Below are 20810 nucleotides of genomic sequence, written 5' to 3'. Positions count from 1 at the left end.
GAGTAATTTGTTACAAGAGATGCTTTATATCCAAGGGAGCAACTTTTGGGATTTGCTGGAAGCTTGGAGCAAAAGACGGCCTTATTTGAGCACTGGATTGCAAGTGGCTGTCAAAATCCATGTCCACCCTAATTGCCTGCTAGGCAGAACTTAAGATGAATTGCACTTTGCCGAGATCCAGCCCCTGGAAAATATTTTCCGTGCTTGAGCTCAGCCCTGCAGTAGGTACATTATTTATTTATTCATAAATAAATAAGTAAAATAGTAACATGCAAGAGAGTGCCTCTAAAGCCCGTGTGGAAAGCCTTTCTGCAATTAAACAGTAACCACAACTCACCAGCTCACAACAGTAAGGCTGAATGGAGATGACCTGTCTCTAGGTAAGTGGATCATCTGTATCATCTTTCCAAGTGGTGAGGAAAATTTCACTATACATCTGCATCTGATTAAAGTACATGGAAGCCTATAGGATGGTGCAGTTCTCCCCATAGGGAAGGATACAACAGATGATGAGAGAGAGACTGTGGTAGAGACTGTGTTTTGCTTGCAAAAGTTCTCAGGTGTAATCTCTAGCATCTCCATTTAAAGGATTTCAGAGAGCAAGTACAGGGAAATGCGATTTTCTGCCAGGCCTTGAAGAGCTGCTGCCAGTCAGAGTAGACAACACTGTGCTGGAAGGCTTTGACTCGGTATGGCAGCTTCATAGTAGTTGTATGCCTAGTTCCGGAGGGCGGGGCGTAGGCCCCAGAACGTTGTCATCCTCTTCTTCTTTATAAAGAAAAATCAGCTGCTTTTTAGACAGGAGTTAACTGTCCTGGGGTGGCTGCTTGAATTTCTCAAGAAGCACCAGTCAACAGGCATTAACCTTCTGAAATTCACCCCAGAATCTGACTCTTGGGCCAGGATCCAAAGAACAGAACAAGCAGTTCAGTGTGTCCAAGCAAGGTTTGCCAGTTTGGTTTTCATGCTGAATAGCTCATCCCTTTAGAAAATGAAGGGAATTTTCAAAAGCAGTTTGTGATATGACACAGGGGACTGCTGATTAAAGCAAAGAAGTAAAAATGAAATCCCAATGGCTGCACCCGAATCCTCAGGCACACCTTAAAGTAGCTCTTTGAATCATCGCCAGAGCCTCTTAATTTAAGTGCAATTAATTTAAGCTGGCTTTTAACAGGAATTCACTGAGGATTCCAAAAAAGAAACGTCGCATGTTTCTCAATGTTGACCACTACTGTTTTTGCCAGAATCTGTAACAAAGGTTTTGGCCTCGGCAGCATATTAAATGAAGATTTGAACCTTGAAGTGCGGGAATAATGGATAGATGAAAATGGCATTTGACTGTCTGCTGAGCCAGGAACACTGAAAAATTTCTTCTGTCCTCAAGTGTATACTGAAGCTACAATCAGTGCAGTCCTCTGTTTACTCTAAGGTGACCCCTTAAGCAGCTTGGTTCTTTCCCCTTACCAATTAGAGTCTAAAACTTCAGTGTTTTTAAAAAGTCAGTTTAGGAAAATTGAATGGGACTTGGCTATGGACCATTTGTGCAGCTGCCTCACACATACACATAAAGTAAGCCAACCACTTTAAACCTTACTGAAATCTTGTGTGAAAATCTGAATAGTGCCCTTGCCTCAAAGTTCTATAGCTGCATACTTATTGGTGTCAAGAAGTTTGTTGTTACATTGCTCAAACAATGATGCTTATTAGAAATCCAGGCAGATTACCTACATTTCTTTCACCTTCATTTGGTAAGAAAGAAGCATGCTATTTAAGTTTAAAAAAAAATCAGGAAATTCCAGAACTTAAAACTGGCCCTTCGATATAACTATGCCACTTTATGCCTATGCAAAACTTCCAGTCCCCTATTCACTAAGTTTTTCATATTATTTTTGTGGAGGCTGTGTTATGTTGATTTGGCCATAAAGATACCTTGTGTGTTATGGGAACAAGAAAATTGTGTCTTAAGTATGGTAGTGTTTTAAAAAGTTAAACCATATTTTGACCTTGAATATTAAACACAATGTGTAAATGCTGAATGTGCAAAAGCAGAACACATATACACGGAAAGCTGATTGAACTGTTAGGAAGGAATAGGATGAAATAACCTGCCAAAAACCCACACATAGGTTAATGAACAAATGAACAGTTCATCAAAAACTTGGCTCCCTGTTTGTGAATGGCGAACAGAAAATGAGCCAAACAGGTAGGTGTTTGAGAATCCCTGCTTCAAAACAACTGACCGAGTTTCTATGACAAGAGCTCTCTGCATCTCTCTGAATAAGAATGATTGAAAACACAGGTAAGGCACACCTTTCACACACTGTGCTGCTCTCCAAATGATAAAAAGAGGGGTCTGTGGTGGTGTCATAAGCTGCAGACGGATATAACAAACTGGTTCATCTGCAGACTTGGGATAGTTTTGTGCTTCTCAAATGAAGTTGAAAACTGGTCCCCAAGTTCCCCATTTTCAAAGTTTTTCCACACTTGCCAGAATTGGACTATTACTCCCATACTTAAAAATAAAATAAAATAAAACATTGTTTGTATTTATCCGAAACAGGGAAAGATCCTAAACAGAAAAGGATGCTGTCCCATTTGCACTGAAAGTGAGTAAGTTATTTCTTCACACTGTTTTCCAACAGTCTATTTGTCGCCAAAAATGATAGCATTAATTGATGTACAGTTTTGAGTGACAGAAGTAGATACAGCATGGTAGAGATTATTCATAAACAAGCAGAGGACCTGCAAGGATTTGAGGGGGGCATGCCATTTTCCTCTCCCTTTAACCCCTCCCCTTTTCCTGTTTCCCTCGCTCCTTTCCACCTACCAACCAACTACCTTTATCTCCCACCCACCCCATGTCCAGTTTCCCTTCTTCCCTCCCCTTGGCAGCTTCCCTCCAGGAAATCTCTGGTCAGTTGAATGGTGGGGAAACTGAAAGGAGTTGTGGGGAGGCTCCTCACTTTCCTCTCTCTCTTCTCCTGGCAGCCCTCACATGCTCACCTTTCTCTCCTTCCCACCCACCTTTCTTTTATCTGCCCCCCCAATCTTCAGTTATATTTATCATTTATTTACTTCATGTATATCCCACCTTTCTCCACAATGGGGTCCAAAGCTGCTATATGGTTCTTTTCTCCTTCATTTTACCCTCACAACAAACCCATGACATAGGTTAGGAAGAGAATATATAATTGGCCCAAAGTCACCCAGTGAGTTTCCACAGCAGAGTGAGGATTTGAATCCTGGTCTCCCAGATGCTAGTCTGAAACTCTAACCAACACAGTGCAGTGGTTTTCATGTGGTGGCTGCTGTTGAACAGTAGCAAGCAGCTGGCCCTGGGTGAATCATGCTAGTTGGGTGGTAGCAAGTCACCCCATGGCTGCTGTTGGGCCTGGTCCCAAAGCTCCCTCCCTCAAAGGTTAAAACAGCCCTAGAAAGAGCCTGTCCCCATTAGGGGTGTGTGAACCAGAATTTTTGATCTGACTAAATAGCTGGACTTATGCAGATCTGGCATAATCCAGCTATGCTGATTGGCTCTGGGAAGCCAAACTCTGCTGGGCTGGCTCTATTTGGTTGCAGGTGGCCACAGCAAAGGCAGATTAGTAGTGAGTGAGAGGACAGTGGCACGAAGCGGAGGCAAGCTCCACGCCACAACAGGAAAGCGGCACAAGGCCACGACAGGAAACAGCAGACAGGGAGGATTCCCATCCCATCCAGCTCAAGCTCCAAAAGAGCCCTTCAAGCTGCTGTTGGCTGCCTTTTTAACTCCACAGCTCTAGCAAGCCTCCCCCGCCCTCCACTTCAGTTTGGGATTTTGTACTTTTATATTGAGATTCGACCTTGGGATTCTCTGATTTGACATTGGTTCCCCGCTTTCACTTTGGTTCTGATAGGCTTTGTTGGTTCAGCTTGCACGGGAGTGGGACTTGCATCTGGGACTGGCTTTTGGCCAAGGGTTGCCTTTGCTTGAGGTGTCCCATTGCCTGGAAAGCCTTGAAAATGTTTTCCCCATAGGAAACAATGGAGTCTGGCTCAGAGCAACTTGTTCAGTGTCCTATAGAATTGGACTCTGGAGTCCAATCTTCCTGAAACCTGGGTGGTCTTTAGTGGACAGGAAGGAATAGGTTCCCTGCAAATTTGGTGGATTTTGCTTGAAAAATGATTCCCTCAGCCCCCTAGATATTTTTCCTCATACGGAATAATGGCAGGATAAATTCGGAATGTTCTAACCTGATCAGAGAATCGGACCCAGATTTCAGGAATGCTGTTTTTTTTTTGTTTTTGTTTTGGTATCCCTGGAACCAGGATCTGGGTCACCTGAAGGGTTTTGGGGTTTTTTTTGGTGCACACCCCTATACCCCATCCTTTTACTTTTTACTGACAGAAACCAAGGCTTAACATTCAATATTGTTGTGGTTGCCTAAGAACAGCTGCCATGGGTTTTTCTTAAAGCCACAGCACTTCTTTATCATTTTGGTTTGTTTTTTTTTAAACCCACCAAGGTATTTTTTTAGATTTCAGGTTTTTCTGAAAACCTGGTGTTTTTCTCATTTGTAGAAAGATCTGTCTTGTCTACCAATGGCCGAAATCACAAGATTTATGTATCTACGGATGGGATCACATTTAGAATATATTGAGGATGCTATCTACATAGATGCCCTGGTGCTTTTTGTATTTCTTTGTTTATACTCAAACCACTTTCCAATCACAACCTACAATGATCCAGAGGAGTTAGCCATGTTAGTCTGTAGTAGCAAAATCAAAAAGAGTCCAGTAGCACCTTTAAGACTAACCAACTTTATTGTAGCATAAGCTTTCGAGAATCACAGTTCTCCATGCATCTGACGAAGAGAAGTGATTCTCGAAAGCTTATGCTACAATAAAGTTGGTTAGTCTTAAAGGTGCTACTGGACTCTTTTTGATTAACCTACAATGAGAAATTTATAACATAATATCTGCCAGTGTATTTTGCACGCATCACAAAGCGCTTGTGCGACATTGAGGACCAAGATGCTTCTTTCAATTAATTAAGAATAGCATAAAAGTTTTCAGTGGAATTTATTCTGTTTAAAATTCCCAGTTCTTTGTCTGTTAGCATAAAAAAGCAAAAGTTATTACTAAAAGCACTCTGAATGCAAGATAGCTTAGTCCAAAGTGAATGGTTGCATAAAATGTCCCTTAGAATGTATTATTTCTTTGCTATTATGAGAATGAACTTGGAATTTGCTTGGTCCAAAGGTTATCTTGGTTATGAATTAATTCAGTGGCCTTAAGCAAATCAATATTTTCTCAGCTCCAGTTTTCCATCTTCAATATGGGTAACTGGCCTACACACTGAGTTGTTGTAAGGATTACTGAACGTATATGTTAGGTAATGTGACATTATTTTGGCTACTGGGCATGCAAACAGAACCATCTGACCATATGACTGAGGACCAATTTGTAGTCTACATTGTTAAGACAAAATAGTAAATTAAAGAATCATGTTGCTATGCCCGCCTACAAATAATGTATGTATGTATGTATGTATGTATGTATGTTTTGATTACACTGATATACAGACTTTATCCAAGTACCTGTGTGATGCAGCTATTATATACATGCCTGACAGACTTTTTCAGACATTGCATTTGGGTATATCAGTCCCCATGATACCTGCATAATCACTGCTTCATCTGAAATGCATGTATTCTATGCATGTATAATGCCTGATTTGGTGACAGTGCATATAGGAAGGATTGCATGTATTGTATGCTGTTGGGTACTGCCAGATGTAACATCTGAGAAGGTCCACAGTATGGCATTATTGGAAGCCGATCTGAGAAAGAAACACGTTATCTTCCTGCCTCTTCTCACTTTATTCTTTGCATTTTGTTATGCATATTCTATCATAAAATACACATGCAGCATATCAAACTCAGAAGCAACCATGGGAAAGGATTGGACATGCATTTTTTAAAATAAAAAGACCTGTACCAAGTTCAACATGCGCACATGTTTAACGCTTGATGGGATACACACTTATTTTTACCCAGGCGTGCATAGGCAAATATGAAACATACAGTGAAACATGGTTGCTAGAAAGGAAGAATCTTCACTAGGATTCATGCCAAGAATTTTTAAATGGTATCACGCATGGATGTGCATCTCTTGACTTATCACTTGACTGCTTGAAGCTGAATGTGTGAAGGGACTCCACTGAAAAGTGATGAACATCCTTGTATGCAACTTGTTGCATGCAACAGCTTTCGGCTTCTCCCAGCTTTGTCTATTTGGCCCTTGCAGGTGGAATCCTGCCGAGCTCACAAAGCCAAAGACTGACACCAATCCTGACAATGTTCCTTGGTTGCACAGCTGCTGTATCCAGATGGTTAGCAAGCAGTCCCCTTTCTCACAAAAGACAATCTTTGACAGTCAGCCCAGACACTGAAGAAATAGTCTGGAGCTAGGAGTCAATAATTCTGTCTTGTTGGATTGGAGTTTGATGTTTCAAAATATTTCTGGGGAAATGAGTGAGACCCAGGTTCATTTGCGAAGGTGTGAACGTATATTATTGGAAACAGCAATAATCTACTTTCTCCAAAAAAAGCAAGTGCAAAATGTTAAATCTCTGCAACTTTGATTTATAAGGCAGCATGGAGGTACAATTTAAAACCTGGTTAAAAAACAAAATGTGATGTATGAGAGATGTACTGGAGTACAGAGAATATACAAAAGAGAAAGTTAGAAAGAAACAGCTTGTAAATGTTCAAACAAGAAGAATTTCTTGGACACCACCTGGGCAATAGGTTATGATTGACAGTGGCTTGAATTGCAATTGAGGATTTTATTAGAAGTATTCACTTTGACTCTACTTTCCATCACAGTTAATCCCACAAAATATCCATTGCTTTAAATGTATTAAGATGCAGTTAGCAGTTGAACATGACCCCAGTAATAATGAGAGCATTTCCACATAATTTAATACAGTTTGTCATTTTCCTGAGTTGCATTGAACATATTTATAGATGGAAAGTCAGTGGAACTGAAACAAGAGGGTGGAGTCCTTCTTTCAGAAATATTCTAACTGAAATACAAAAACACCATTTTTGTTTAAATAGAAAACAATTAACTTCAAATGTTAACAGATCCTTCCCAGCATTTTATATAAATAATGGCTTTTGAGGAGTGGGAAACCAAAGACAATGTGCTTTCACCACCAAGCAGCGGGTATATTGTAAAATAATAGCAATCATATGCCAAGCAATGAAGTAGCTACATTGGGATCAAATTTTACTTGTTGCTGTGACTTCATTGAGGCATGGAAAAATTAAAATGTTCATCTTGCATTTCAGCATCGATGCCCACTGAAAAGCAAAATAAGCTTTTCTAGTGACCATGGAAGGGCTCAGAAAACAGTCACAACCTGCGGCCTCTTGAGTTGAGTTTAAATCTACTTGACAGGAGAATTAGAAAGGCTGCCCTGCTTATTATCTAGCATAGATCAACATGGCTGGTAGAAAGCCAGAGAAATGATGAAGTGAAAATGATCTTTCAAAATGGTGGACATCCCACCAATGAATTTTAGGAGCCTTACCTCCAGATTGCTAGCTTTGTGGCATCTGGTATTGGGAATAATAATATACAAAATATAAATAAACTGTGTGACATTGTGGAGACTAAGCTATTAGACTCAATTTTACTTAATATGCTGAGTCATTCGGAGGCCTTAATGGTGTACCATCTTCTGAATGATTCGTCATCCGAAATAACTGAAAAGGTAGCCTTATTTTTTAAGTCTGGTAATCAAGGATTGATTGAAAAACATCTGTTTACACTCAAATTACCCTTGTTGCCTTTATATTTGTGTACTGTATTGATAACCTGAGATATGCCAATAAAGGCGTTGTTGTTGTTAGCCATGGTGGCTTAATGGCAAAGATGGATAGTGAACAAAATAGATAGATCTGGCTCAGATGCTTGCGTACTAAAGTACATTATGTTTTACTAGATATGAAAAAGACGTTCTTTGCAGAAAAAACATGAGGATGAAATATATGTATGTAGAAGCATCTTTAAACACTTATCTACATGTGTCTGGGAACCCTGGCTCAGTCAGGGGTCCCAAACACATCTTGATGGGTGTTGAAACTTAGAGTTCACACGGACATGAAGTTGCTTTGTCGTGAACCAGACTATTGGTCTATCAAGGTCCGAAGTCTCAGGTGAGATCTTTCTGCTACCTGATCCTTTGAACTGGAGATGCCAGAGATTGAACCTGAAACCATCTGCATGGCAAGCAGATGCACTACCACTGAGCCATGGCCATGTGGTACACGTGTGAAGTATGTGTCTGTCCATAGGATCTTGTGCAGCTAAATAGTTGTGCAGCGAAACAATTAAATTATATAGTAAAGCAATTGGGATAAACAGCGAACACAAATTCAGCTTTGCATGTAACATAGGTAGCTTCAATTTAATAACTTTGCCCGTTTGATTTAAAATCCAGCCATTTGCTTTGATGCTGAACTCTAATTCACGTTTTGGCTAACTGCATTGTGCATTTCATTCCTGGTTTTTAAAAGCCAAGCTCTGTTGAGTTATGTATGTGCGAACAAATTACTCTCTTTTCTGTTTTTTAATGTTGTATTTTTACTCAGAAAACATCCAAATCCCTCTTAGTTATAGCTTACATAATATTTTCCTTGGCCTCTGTAAATCAACTACAAGCCTTGCCCCTAGGGTATATTACATCTGGACACTTTGGAATTAACTTGACTGTTTAAATCTGCTGCCCCTTCCTTCCCCTGATGCCTTTTGCACAGATTGTCCAAGTCTTGGATTGCAGTGCCTCTCACCTGCAAGATGGTCACATCTTCTTTTTGTTGTGGAGTGTGGGTTATTAGATACCATAAAAACAGTCCAAGAATCCTTCAGAGCCCCTCCGATGGCTAAGTAATTTCGTATCAGCTCTCCAAACCGTGAGCTCTTCAACTGAGACTGTCAAGTCCAGGGACAACTAAACAGTGTGATCTACTGAGATTCTAGATTGGAGACCGTAGGTACTGAACATGTAAAGTTCAAAATATACAGTAGAAAAGAGAGACGGGAGCCATTCTCAGACATTCCAGTATGCCTATGGCAGAAGACAGCTTGCTCCCATGCCTGACTAACCTGTCATTTGGAAAACAAGCCCCATTTAGTAAGGTTATAAGAGAAGGGGAAAGATAACACAGGCATTTTAAAAATTCCATTAGTTTTCATCATAGAGTTTTAACTATGAACTTAATTCCCATGAATTTAAAGTACTTCACTGTCATAAGGTTGCTCTGGTGATCAAAATGCTTTTGTACAGGATTTGCAATCTAGTTTTATCTGCTATTTCTTAGCCCAAGAGTCTGGTTAATGTAAGCTAAAAGGAGATTTGAATTTTGGTCTCCCCAATCCCATCCCAGCATGCAAACCACTGTACCACAATTGCAACTAACACATGAAATGTAAACAACAGATGTGCATCCTTAAACACGTGCGGATGTATGCCTAGGAACCTTGATTAGGCTGTAATCTTCTAGCTCATAAGCACATGTATTTTAGAATATGCATGTTCAACATACTTTTTTACAGGGCTTTTTTTCAGCGGGAACGCGGTGGAACCGAGTTCCGGCACCTCTTGAAAATGTTCACATGGCTGGTGGCCCCGCCCCCTATCTCCAGACAGAGGGGAGTTTAGATTGCCCTCCGTGCTGCTTAGCGGCCATGTGAACATTTTCACCAAGGGTGATTTAAACTTTAAAAAACTGCCCCCCCCCCCCCGTTCTAGCTGACTCAAAGTGATGTCATTGTGCGGTCCTGAGTTCCACCACTGAATTCCACCACCTCTTTTCCCAGAAAAAAAGCCCTGCTTTTTTCTGTGTTGCATTTAAGCCAGGGACTCTTGGGTTCAAATCTCTGTTCAGCCATGATGCTCATTGGGTGACCTGGGCAAGGTTATTGTCTCTTATTAGGACCTACTATCCTACCTATTAGGATAAAATGGGGAAGAAGGTTATACATAGGTTTCCCTGAGGTTCTTGGAGGGTGTGTGAGATACTGGTTTAAAGGGACATTCTAAACTTTTCCAGCAAATTGTCATAATTTTTAGAAGTGCTATGATTAGTATTGTGGTATTTCTACCATGGGCTCACAGCCTTTGCATGCACAGCAGGAATTATAGCCCAAGCCTATACCCCACCTTTCCCAACATCACAAGGTCCTGATGGTGCTTTTGTTTCTCACTCACCTGCAGAGCCTGGAGTTTGCACTGTATTTGGAGACCCCCACTACAACACTTTTGACGGACGGACATTTAACTTTCAGGGAACATGTCAATACGTTTTGACAAAAGACTGCTCCTCCTCTACCTCGCCCTTCCAGGTTCTGGTGAAGAACGATGCCCGGCGGACTCGCTCTTTCTCCTGGACAAAATCTGTAGACCTTGTGCTGGGCAGCAGCACCATCAGTCTCCATCAGCACCTCACAGTGAAGTGGAACGGGACACGGATATCCTTGCCATGCGAAACGCCACACTTTCACATCGACTTGGAAGGGTATCTTTTGAAAGTGACAACCAAAGCAGGTGGGGCTTTCACAAGTGCCCTTGTTCAGGGCTTTTTTGTGACAGTACTGACTGATACTGAATACCAGCACTTGTGGGGGGGGGGGGGGGCTCTCCTAAGTCCTGAGGGTGGAGGAATTGGTGGAAATTGGTGCAACCTTATACATGAGTACTGGCCATTTTGTATTTTAACAACAGCAACAACAAAGCGCTACCCTTGTTACTCTGCTTAAGATCACAATTGCAAACACAAGTTCGACATGTTGAATAGGGATTCTCTGACCTGTTTCATTTTAAATATCTCAGCATCTGTAACTTGGAAAATTGTTATCTCATGAAACAGAGCAGTGCTAAGACACTAGACACCTTATACATGTTTGTTTACATTTATTTCCACTATTAGTCTATCCATACTAAAGTCTCAGGGAGGATGCCACATTGAGATCAAAGTTCAATTAAACACCTATTAAACACTGACATACAAAATTGGAATTGATTGAAAGATGCTTTATGCTTGTATAGCATCAGCTATTAAAAGCCAGGCCAAATATACAATGTCTAGCCATGCTCTAGGAAAAATTCCTAGTTCAGAACTGGGCAGTTCTCCAGGGGAAGGGAGTCCCACAATTGTGGGCAGCCACAGAAAATGCCTGACATTGATGCACAGATGTTCTACTGAGCTGGTCTTAAAGATGATGATGAAAAAGAAAATCTCTGCTGTTTGATTATGATATTAATATGGTTTTATGTGATTTTATATATTGTAAGCCTCTTTGACACCAAGTTTCAGGAAAATCAGGTTATAAAATATTTTTTAAAAAGGAAAGAAGGTTGTCTCAAGTGTCCCTGCACGACTGTTGGACCACTAAGTTAACCATAACCTGTTACTCATATATAGAGATGGGCACGAACAGCAGTACGAACTAAAAAAAGCCACGAACAGCCCAATCAGATGTTCACGAACAAGCTTTTTTTGAGGCCCCATGCTAAACGAACAGGTGGTCGTTGCAAGCCTCGTTCATTGCTGTTTGTTGCTGTTCGTCAAGCCAGACAATCTGGCACCTGCAATCAATTCCCTTGGCAACCGGAGAAAGGGACTGCATGAACTCTGTCTGAACTCCTGCTGTTGCCCTGGAAACCCCAATCTAAGCCCAATTTAGCTTGATAGGCAGGTCTTCCTTTCAAGTGTGGAGCTCCAAATTTGTTACAAGGAAGCAAAGAGCAGGGGGGAGGGGGGCTCCCAACTCTTGCTTTGCAGACAGTGAGGGGGAGAGAGTTGCTGTTGGCATTTTGAGAGAGAGGGACAGGGAGAGTGCATTGGAGCTTGAATTTTCTGTCTGTGTGGTGGGATAGGGATCTACCTCTTCAAGTTCCAGGGCTGCTGCCAGGCTGTGGGCCAAGCTATTATTTATTACTGATACCTTTCCTGCTGCCTGCTCAGGTAGGTTTTCTGGAAGAAGTGCGGTAGGGATCTACCCCTTCAGGTTCCAGGGCTGCTGCCAGGCTCTGGGGCCAAGCTGTTATTTATTATTGGTACATTGCCTGCCACCTGCTCAGGTAGGGTTTCTGGGAGTGGTGTGATAGGGATCTTGATGGCTGGAGGAGAGCCTGCTGGCCCCCATGAACAACAAATAGCGAACATGTTCGTGAACAGGTCATGTTCGTCAACGTTCATTGTTTGTTGTTTGTGGATGGCAATGTACAATGAACACCATGTTCGGGGGGTTTTTCTGTTCATGCCCATGTCTACTCATATACCCACCAACAGCATGAGATGTTCACTGTTTTTAATCAAATCCGATGACTGGTAAGCTGAATTTGGGAGATCAAAGGTTACAGAGGCTGATTCCAGTCAATATAGTGTCTAAATGAATGCATGTATATGGTCAAAACTATAAATAAACCAGCACATGTTGAAATTATTCCAGGGATGCTTCCTAGTGGAGAAGTTTACTTGCAAACTGTAACTAAAAGTATATTTTGTGGCTATATTGCCTCCTATAAATGCAAGTTCACAGTCTTTGTATAGTCACAGTCTATATTTGTAATAGCACTTCTGCCACCTTCAAAGGTCCAAATATTTTCCTTCAGGAAGATTCTGGAAACTGAGGACTTAATCATCTCTGATCCCTGTCCGAGTTATCTGTCTCCTTAGCATCAGTAATCACAGGTTAAAGAATGATGGTCAAAATTTGAGCAGTATATAAGTAATTGAATGCTTTTGTACCCAGAAGCCTCTGTTATCATCCCTTTCAGTGTTGTCTTCTTAGAAGAACAATACCATATGTATAGAACCACCTATGTGGATTGGAATGAAGCTGACATGTAAAACTTGGTGGTACAGTTTATTCAGTCTACCAGTCTTACACTAAGGCATGTGCTCTGTGGAACAACCCTATATTATCTAGACAAAGGGCTTTCCAATTTTGTTCTTTCAGGAAACCTTTTCTACCCTCTTCTTGGCACCTGTCAAGGAAGCATTACTAGACTGCCCCGGAACTCTTGGGCATTGCATAAGAGTCTGAAGGATATTCCACAACACTCTCTCAGAGCACTGGACAGGAGTATTGCATGTCACTGTTATTCTGCATGAACTTTGGGAGTGCCAGTGACAAGTTGTCCCTAACCTTTTTGGTATGGTGATCCACAAATCCATAGTTTGTTTGGTATGGGGACCTACCTGAAACAACAGCATTTCACATATCATTAAAACTGCAAGGTGTGGGGCCCACCTTCACAGGCTTTGCACTTTTGGGTCATGACCCACCAGGTTGGGAAATGCTGCCATAGAACACTTAGCATTTGTTTGTGGCTTGACAATGCAGGAAAGGGGTGGTTATGCTAAGGAACCTGTCATTCAGAGAAGTTTCCCACTCTTACTCATTTTCTCATTGAAGAAACAGGACACCTTGCCTAAGATGAGATCTTTATTAACTACCTAGACTTGCACCGTCTGCTGGTTCTCTAGCTAGTATCACTTACCATTTTTGTTGAGTTCTTTTAAAATCACATTCACCATTCTTTAAGCTGGGAATTCTAGGAGGGCAGAATTTGGTTGTCTAGGTGAAATATGGGCCAGTAACAAAAGAATGAACTTCTACACAAGCTTTGCTGACCCCTCCTCCCCCACAGAACTAGGATCCTGTAAAATGGCAATAGTTACCTTAAGCTCCCTCCAGATCATTATATCCCTGATAAAGTTGTGAGAAACCCTCTGCTTATTTGGAACTCAGTTTGAAAAGTTATAGTTGTGGCACCACCAGGAGAGATCAAGAATAAGCAAGGACCATGCCAGAGGTGCTTGTAGAGCAGAGTAAGTTTAGTAAAACATGTCCAACTTAAACAAACCTCGCAAAACAAAACAAGTTGAGAAAGCCTGAGCAAGAACACTTCTCCTCTCCTCATTTTGACTTTTTGTAAAGCCTGCAAACTCACCAGCCAGCCAGGCTGCATGAAAATTACTTGTTGAACCCAAAGCTGATGTGATGTTAGACCCCAAGTGTGAAAGAAAAGCTGTTTTCTGCATCTCCCCAAAGTATGGTGGTGTTGTGTAACATCTGTCTGGGTTCGCTTTCTGCCAAAATGAATTGCTTCTGTGTTTGGATTGAGCCTTTTGTGTGCATGTGTGTCTTGCATCATTCAGATCTGAAATATGATTTAATAGGGAAATTGGGAACATCTGGTAACTACCGTAAAGAAAACAGGTATAGAAAAAGACAGGAATCTGAGATGGCTGAATCCTAAAAATGTGTCAGTGATCAGGATGCTTGACTCTAGGACTTTCATTAATTTTGATAGGATAATCCAGGGATGTCAAATTGAAATGAGTTGGAACTAAAAGGGCCAAGTTCCCACCCACCAGATGCTCAGGATATCTTGCATGAACCACATTCTAGCCTGCTGTGTTCCAGCAGCAGACTGCAGAGCAAGCCTTGAGAGTAGATCTACTCATGAGGAAGCAATCCACGGTGCTGTTCAAAATGCCTTTATGCTGGAAGACTTGCTTGTAGATAAGTGACCCACAGTACAATCTTAAACTGAGTTATGCCCTTCTGGGTCTCATGGCACTCAAAGAGCTTGGAAAGGTGTCAGTAACTCTGCTTAGGATTTCATTGCCATCCTGCAACATGATAAAGCAGGTTGGATATGCTGACTTCCAAGTAATTTCTGTGCTGTTTCTTGCAGTGTGACTTGCAAATAGCATACAAGGATTGGCAAACAGCAAAGGAAGCAGAGATAGAGAGAGCAGAAATGAAATAAAGCTTGCTTTTTTATTAGAATGTACAAAGTACATTTTGTAGTACACTGCACTAACTGCACAATTTTGCTATTCTGTAGAACATTTATAAAAATGGCTGTTTATTTTCATTTGGCAAATGGGCTGATGCTGAAGCACAGCAGAGAAGCCTATTGCAGTTTAAGCCCATTGCCTTCCTAAGGGCACTGATTTCCTGGCCCTGAAAATGGCTGAATTGTATGGAGTGTGATGAGGTATTGCAGGACCTCTCGGGGACCTTGCTAAGGCCCCTTGGCATTATGTTTGACATCCTGGTTCTCCAGATTAGAGTCCCACACTCTTAACCACTACACAAAACTGGCTCTCCTAAACAAAACTGGCAATTTAATATATCATGATTGGGGAGCCCAAACTAGTCATCAGGTCTCTTTTAAACATCTAAAAAGCATCGAGGAGCGGGCCTCATTAGCAGGGGGCATGTAGAAGCAAGTAAGGGTGTGTAATGCTTTTCCCACCCACCGCTTCTTCCTGCAGTCTCAGCCAGTTTTCTAAAAAGCTGCAATAAACACACATCTGGGAACTCCTTCATGAAGAAAACCTGATGGGGGGGGAGAGTTCAGTGGTAGGTGAGGCTAAGCATCCCTCCCCTTGCTTTTTCTTCCTTTCAACCCCCCTCCCCACTTTTATCAATGTAAAACGCCTAGGCATCAGCTAGAGAATGTTTTAGCAGGTATCGCAGTGTCCACACCTGATTCACCTGTTTCGTTGTCCTCTGCAAAACAATACTGGGCTTGTTCACCAAGGTTGCGAGACCAAATCAAAAACATGGCTTGTGGCTCTCTGTAAATGAACTCAAGAGAAATAATATTCACAAGCTGTAATTAAAAGCATCTTGATTGTGTCTCTTCATTGCCAACAAAATCCTGAATTCCTGAGGACAGTTTTGAATGGTTTAAATTGACTCAAATTTGATTCTCCTGTTCTGTTTTGTCTTTTGTTTCAGCTCAGTAAACTACAGCAAGCCTCATTATCTTTGTTTTGGCAGAGCTTGGACAAAAAATGGCACTCAAGAGCATGTAATTGGACTGTATTGCAACCTGTTTTTCCCATTAACACCAAGTCCTATTGAATGTACACTTAATGGACCGATCCAAAGACTGGGAGCATAAATGCTTAAAATGGACTGTAGTAATAGTTAGAGATGGGCACGAACAGGAAAAAAATGAACATGATGTTCGTTGTTCGTTGCCATCCACAAACAGGGACTCACAAACAACCACGAACATGGCTCTGTTCATGAAGATGTTCATGGTTGGCTGTTTGTGGGGGCCAGAAGGCTCTCCTCCAGCCATCATCCAAGTTTGGTCAAGATCCCTACTGCACCACTCCCAGAAACCTGACCTGAGCAGGTACCGGGAAAGGTACCAATAATAAATAATAGCTTGGCCCAGAGCCTGGCAGCAGCCCTGGAACTTGAAGAGGTAGATCCCTTCAAGTTCCCTATCCCACCACACACAAAGAAAATTCAAGCTCCAATGCACTCTATCAAAATGCCAACAGCAGCTGTCTCTCCCTCTCCAAAGCCAGAGCTGGGAGCCCCCCTCCCACCTGCTCTTTGCTCCCTTGTAACAAATTTGGAGCTCCACGCTTGAAAGGAAGACCTGCCTATCAAACTAAATTGGGCTTAGATTGGGGTTTCCAGGGCAACAGCAGGAGTTCAGATAATCCCTGCCTAAGTTGCCAGGGGAATTGATTGCAGGCGCCAGACTGTCTGGCTTGACGAACAGCAACGAAGGAGGCTTGCAACGACCACCTGTTCGTTTAGAATGGGGCGTCATGAACAGCTTGTTTGCAAACAGCAGATTGGGCTGTTCGTGGCTTTTTTTTTTGCTCGTATTGCTGTTCGTGCCCATCTCTAGTAATAGTTACGGCAATGCAATGTTACAGTTTCCATTATAGTAGTGCTGCCATAAAGTTGCAGGAAGATACTGTGTGTATAAATGTATAGGTCTGGAGTGATTAAAGGGACTGTCGCTGGGTTTCTGCATCTTGAAAGCCAAAATATATAGCTGCTTTATGTTGAGTCAGACCAATGGTTCTTCAAGCCCAGTTCTGTCAGTCACCCAGCAGTGGCTCTCTGAGGACTTTCCCAGCCTTTAAAATTGAGGACTTTAAAATTGAGACACTAGGGCCGGATATAGGACCTCATAGAAAGCACAGAAAGCATAAACTAGACTACCATGCTATGGCTCCTCCTCCCCCAATAATTTGTATAGTTTAGTAAATGAAGCTACATAAATCCTACGAAGTGTTGTGATATCTTGAACACTTTATGGCAGCCCTGCCATAATGGAAACTGTGACTTTCTATTGCCACAGCTATTACTACAGCCCTTTTATTTTTTATTTTATTTTTTAAATATTTTATTTTAGATAACAATTCAGTATAACAATTCAATATAACAACGTGTAACAGATCAACATATGAACAGAAAACTTCCATTTCGTAAAAATTAAAACATTAACATGTTTTGTAGTGTTAAATAAACTTGTATTATTTAGTGTAATCAGTAGATATAAGATGATAAATGTTTAGGAGGATGTATATCGTTAACAATTAAGAATTCAAAAAAGGGAAACCATTTGGGAACAAAGTCTGTTTCTTTTGGATAGTGTTGTGTTTGACCAATAAGTTCGGAGATCTTGTCTTGAGTGTAATAATCCCATATTTTAATTAACCAATTGTCAACAGTAGGGATTTTGGGTGATTTCCAGTAGGATGCTAGTAGTGATTTGGCTGCCATCAAGAAATTGCAGATTAATTCTTTCCTTATATTAGGGATGTTTGCCGTCTCCCATTGGTTCAAAAAAATTAATTTTGGATCCAGAGGGATTAGATAACCTGTGATCTCTTGTATTTTTCGGAAAATTTCCTTCCAATAATTCTCGACGTATGGGCAAGCCCACCAACAGTGAGCAAAGGTACCAACTCCGCCACACCCTTTCCAACAAAGTGGAGAAGACTTTGGATAAATTAACGACAATTTTGGGGGGGTTAAGTAACAGCGATGGAGAATTTTGTAAGATTGGATTTTAGTTGAGGTAATACGAGATTGCAAAATATTGGAAGACCAAGTTGTTTTCCATTGACCTGCAGTAATTTCAGTATTACAGTCCAGCTGCCAGTTCTGTTGGTATTTTAAAGGTTTAATTTCAAATGTATTTAGAAGAACCTTGTATAGTTTAGATATCAATCCTTTTTGATTAGTGTTGGTTTGGTTCAGAATAATTTCAAATTCTGTTAAAGGTGTATTGTTAATTTGCGTTATTTTAATTTGGTTCATCATGTGTGCTATTTGAAAATATGTAAACCATTGCAGTTTGTGCTGTAATTTTTGTTCTAATTCTGACTTGTTTAGTATACCTTTAGTGGAGGAAATGTCTATTAGCCGGGTCATGCCATTTTTTAGCCAAATTTTCGCAAAAGCTAATGATTGACCAGGCAGAAACCAATGTTGGCCGTTGGGCAGAATCTTTTTCTTGTGTTGGTTCCAGATTGTCATCATGGCTGAATAAAAAGGATTATTTATGTCTTCTGATAATTGGGGGTTTTTACCATTCCAGATAGAGCTTTGAATTATTGGTATTTCTTTGTTGGGGTGTATAGATTTGACCCATTCCGAAGAGTCTGCAAATTTTAAAATTTGTGCAATATTTAATAACCTAATTGAGGTTTGGTAAATATTCAGATCTGGGTAATTGAATCCCCCATTTGTATATTTTAATCTGAGGGTGTTAAAAGCTATTCCAGGTTTCCTCCCATTCCATAGAAATTTATTCAGTGTGCTTTGCCAATTTTTTATTGTTTTTTGAGGGACTAATAAAGGGATTGCCCGTAGAAAGAACAGTAGTTTTGGTAGAACAAAGGTTTTAATAATATTATATCTTTCAAACTGCGTGGGGTTAAGTTTGTTCCATTTATCTAAATTAGCTTTGACTTTGTTAAAAGCAACAGTGTGGTTGAAATTCAGCAAATTTTTGAGGTCCGAGAGGATATTGATGCCCAAATAAGTTATTTGGTCAGGTGACCATTGGTATTTACAATTCTTTTTAATCCAATTAGTTGTATTGGTTTGCATATGTATTGGGAGTAACTGAGATTTGGAATAATTAACTATTAAACCTGAAATCTGGCCAAAGTCTTCTAAAATATTTTGAAGTGGTTTTAAGGAATTCATTGGGTCCGTTAGGTAAATGAGCAAGTCATCAGCAAATAGACTTAATTTGAAATTATGTTGGGTCGTTACTATACCTTTAATGTCAATATTGTCTCTAATTTTTTCTGCCAAGGGTTCAATGGAGAGGGCAAATAAAATAGGGGACAGTGGGCATCCTTGCCTAGTGCCTCTTTGAATAAAGATCCTATTAGAAATAGCTCTGTTGATTTTGATTTGAGCTACCGGGTGAGAGTATATAGTTTCTATTAGCCTTAAAAATTTGTTGCCAAAGTTCATCTGTTGCAGAGTTAGTTTGAGATACTGTAGTTCAATTGAGTCAAAGGCCTTTTCTATATCTAGAGACAAAAGACCTGATTCTAGTTTGTTTGTTTTGCGATATGAAATCAAATTTAAAGTTTTATAAATGTTATTCATCATGTCCCTATTTGGAATGAAACCTGACTGATCGGGATGGATATACTGTGAAATAAATGAATTGGTCCTTTTGGTGATAATTGTAGTGAAAATTTTATAGTCCTGGTTCAGGAGCGATATGGGTCTAAATGATTTTGGATTAGTGTGGTCTTTGCTTCGTTTTGGGATGACTGTTATAGTTGCATTTGACCAGGATGGCAGCATTATTCCATGATCTAAAATTGTATTACATGCATTTGATAAGGGCTTGCTTAATTTTGTTGCAAATGCTTTATAATATTCAGCAGGGTACCCATCTGGACCTGGCGTTTTATTGTTTTGCAACTGTTTTATTGTTTCTAGTACTTCTTGTTGTGTGATTGGATTATCTAGCAGGTTCCTGTCATTGTTACTAAGTTTTCTTAAATTTTTGCATGATTGTAAAAAAAAATTTATATGGTCTGGGTTGGGGGAGTTAGATGAATATAATTGAGTGTAATAGTTTTCAAAAGTTTCCAAGATTCCTTTTGTTGTGTTATGTTTTGTACCTTTAGTATCAATTATTTTACTGATATGATTTAATGTTCTTTTCTTTATTTTATAAGATAACAAATGTAAGGATTTAGGTGAATTGATCCAGTAGTTCTGCTTGACAAACTGAAGGTTTCTACTACAGCCCTTTTAAAGCATTAAGACAAAGTTTTTTAAATAAAATGTTCCATAAAGTTGCAGGAAGATATGGTATGTTCAAATGTATAGGTCAACTTAATAGTTAGTTGAGATACCACAGTGGGTCTTAACCCCGCTGCCTCAGACAGGTCTTTGATGTATTAGATATGCAGAAACCGTTTGATTATTTTTGTTTGTTGAAACATTTACAGGTCTTAAAAAATATTAATCCAGAAAGGTTTGAACATACAAATGCAGCTTATATCAGTGTTTCCCAACCTGTGGGTCCCAGCCCCAAGGTGGGTCTTGAATGAAACCTGTGAAAGTGGGTTTCCAACCAGCCTTTTGCAGTTTTACTGGTTTGTGCACACTTTTTTTCCCAAATAAGTCATCGTGTCAAGTAAATGTGATCTCGTGACTCACCTTACCCAGAAGACTGGGAATCACTCACTGCCTTATGAAATCAGACCATTGGTTTATCTAGCACAGTACCATCTCCTCTGGCTCCGCAAGGTCTCAAGTAGAAGACTTTTTTAACACCTTTTTGGGAGGTGCTGAGGAATAAACCTGTTAAAAAAAACGTTCTTTATCACTGGTCTCCCCCCTACCCAGCTTTATAATTAGTAAAATATAATGGTATTGCTCAGGGCTTTTTTTCTGGGGAAAGAGGTGGTGGAACTTAGTGGTGGAAGTCAAGACCG

At 40.5% G+C, this 20810-nt stretch overlaps 1 protein-coding gene across 1 annotated transcript in view; it reads left to right on the top strand.

Annotated features, from left to right (window-relative positions):
- The window catches only part of BMPER (BMP binding endothelial regulator), a 232045-nt gene that overhangs the window by 141112 nt on the left and 70123 nt on the right, over nt 1-20810 (top strand). The window contains exons 11-12 of the mRNA XM_054992126.1: nt 2561-2606; nt 10265-10594. Coding sequence (XP_054848101.1) covers nt 2561-2606; nt 10265-10594 — 376 coding nt within the window. The remainder of the gene's footprint in view (nt 1-2560; nt 2607-10264; nt 10595-20810) is intronic.

Source organism: Eublepharis macularius, chromosome 11 (genome assembly GCF_028583425.1).
Source record: "Eublepharis macularius isolate TG4126 chromosome 11, MPM_Emac_v1.0, whole genome shotgun sequence".
NCBI classification, from domain to species: domain Eukaryota; kingdom Metazoa; phylum Chordata; class Lepidosauria; order Squamata; family Eublepharidae; genus Eublepharis; species Eublepharis macularius.
Note: the sequence above shows the minus strand (reverse complement) of the source record. Positions and strands in the feature narration are given on the sequence as shown.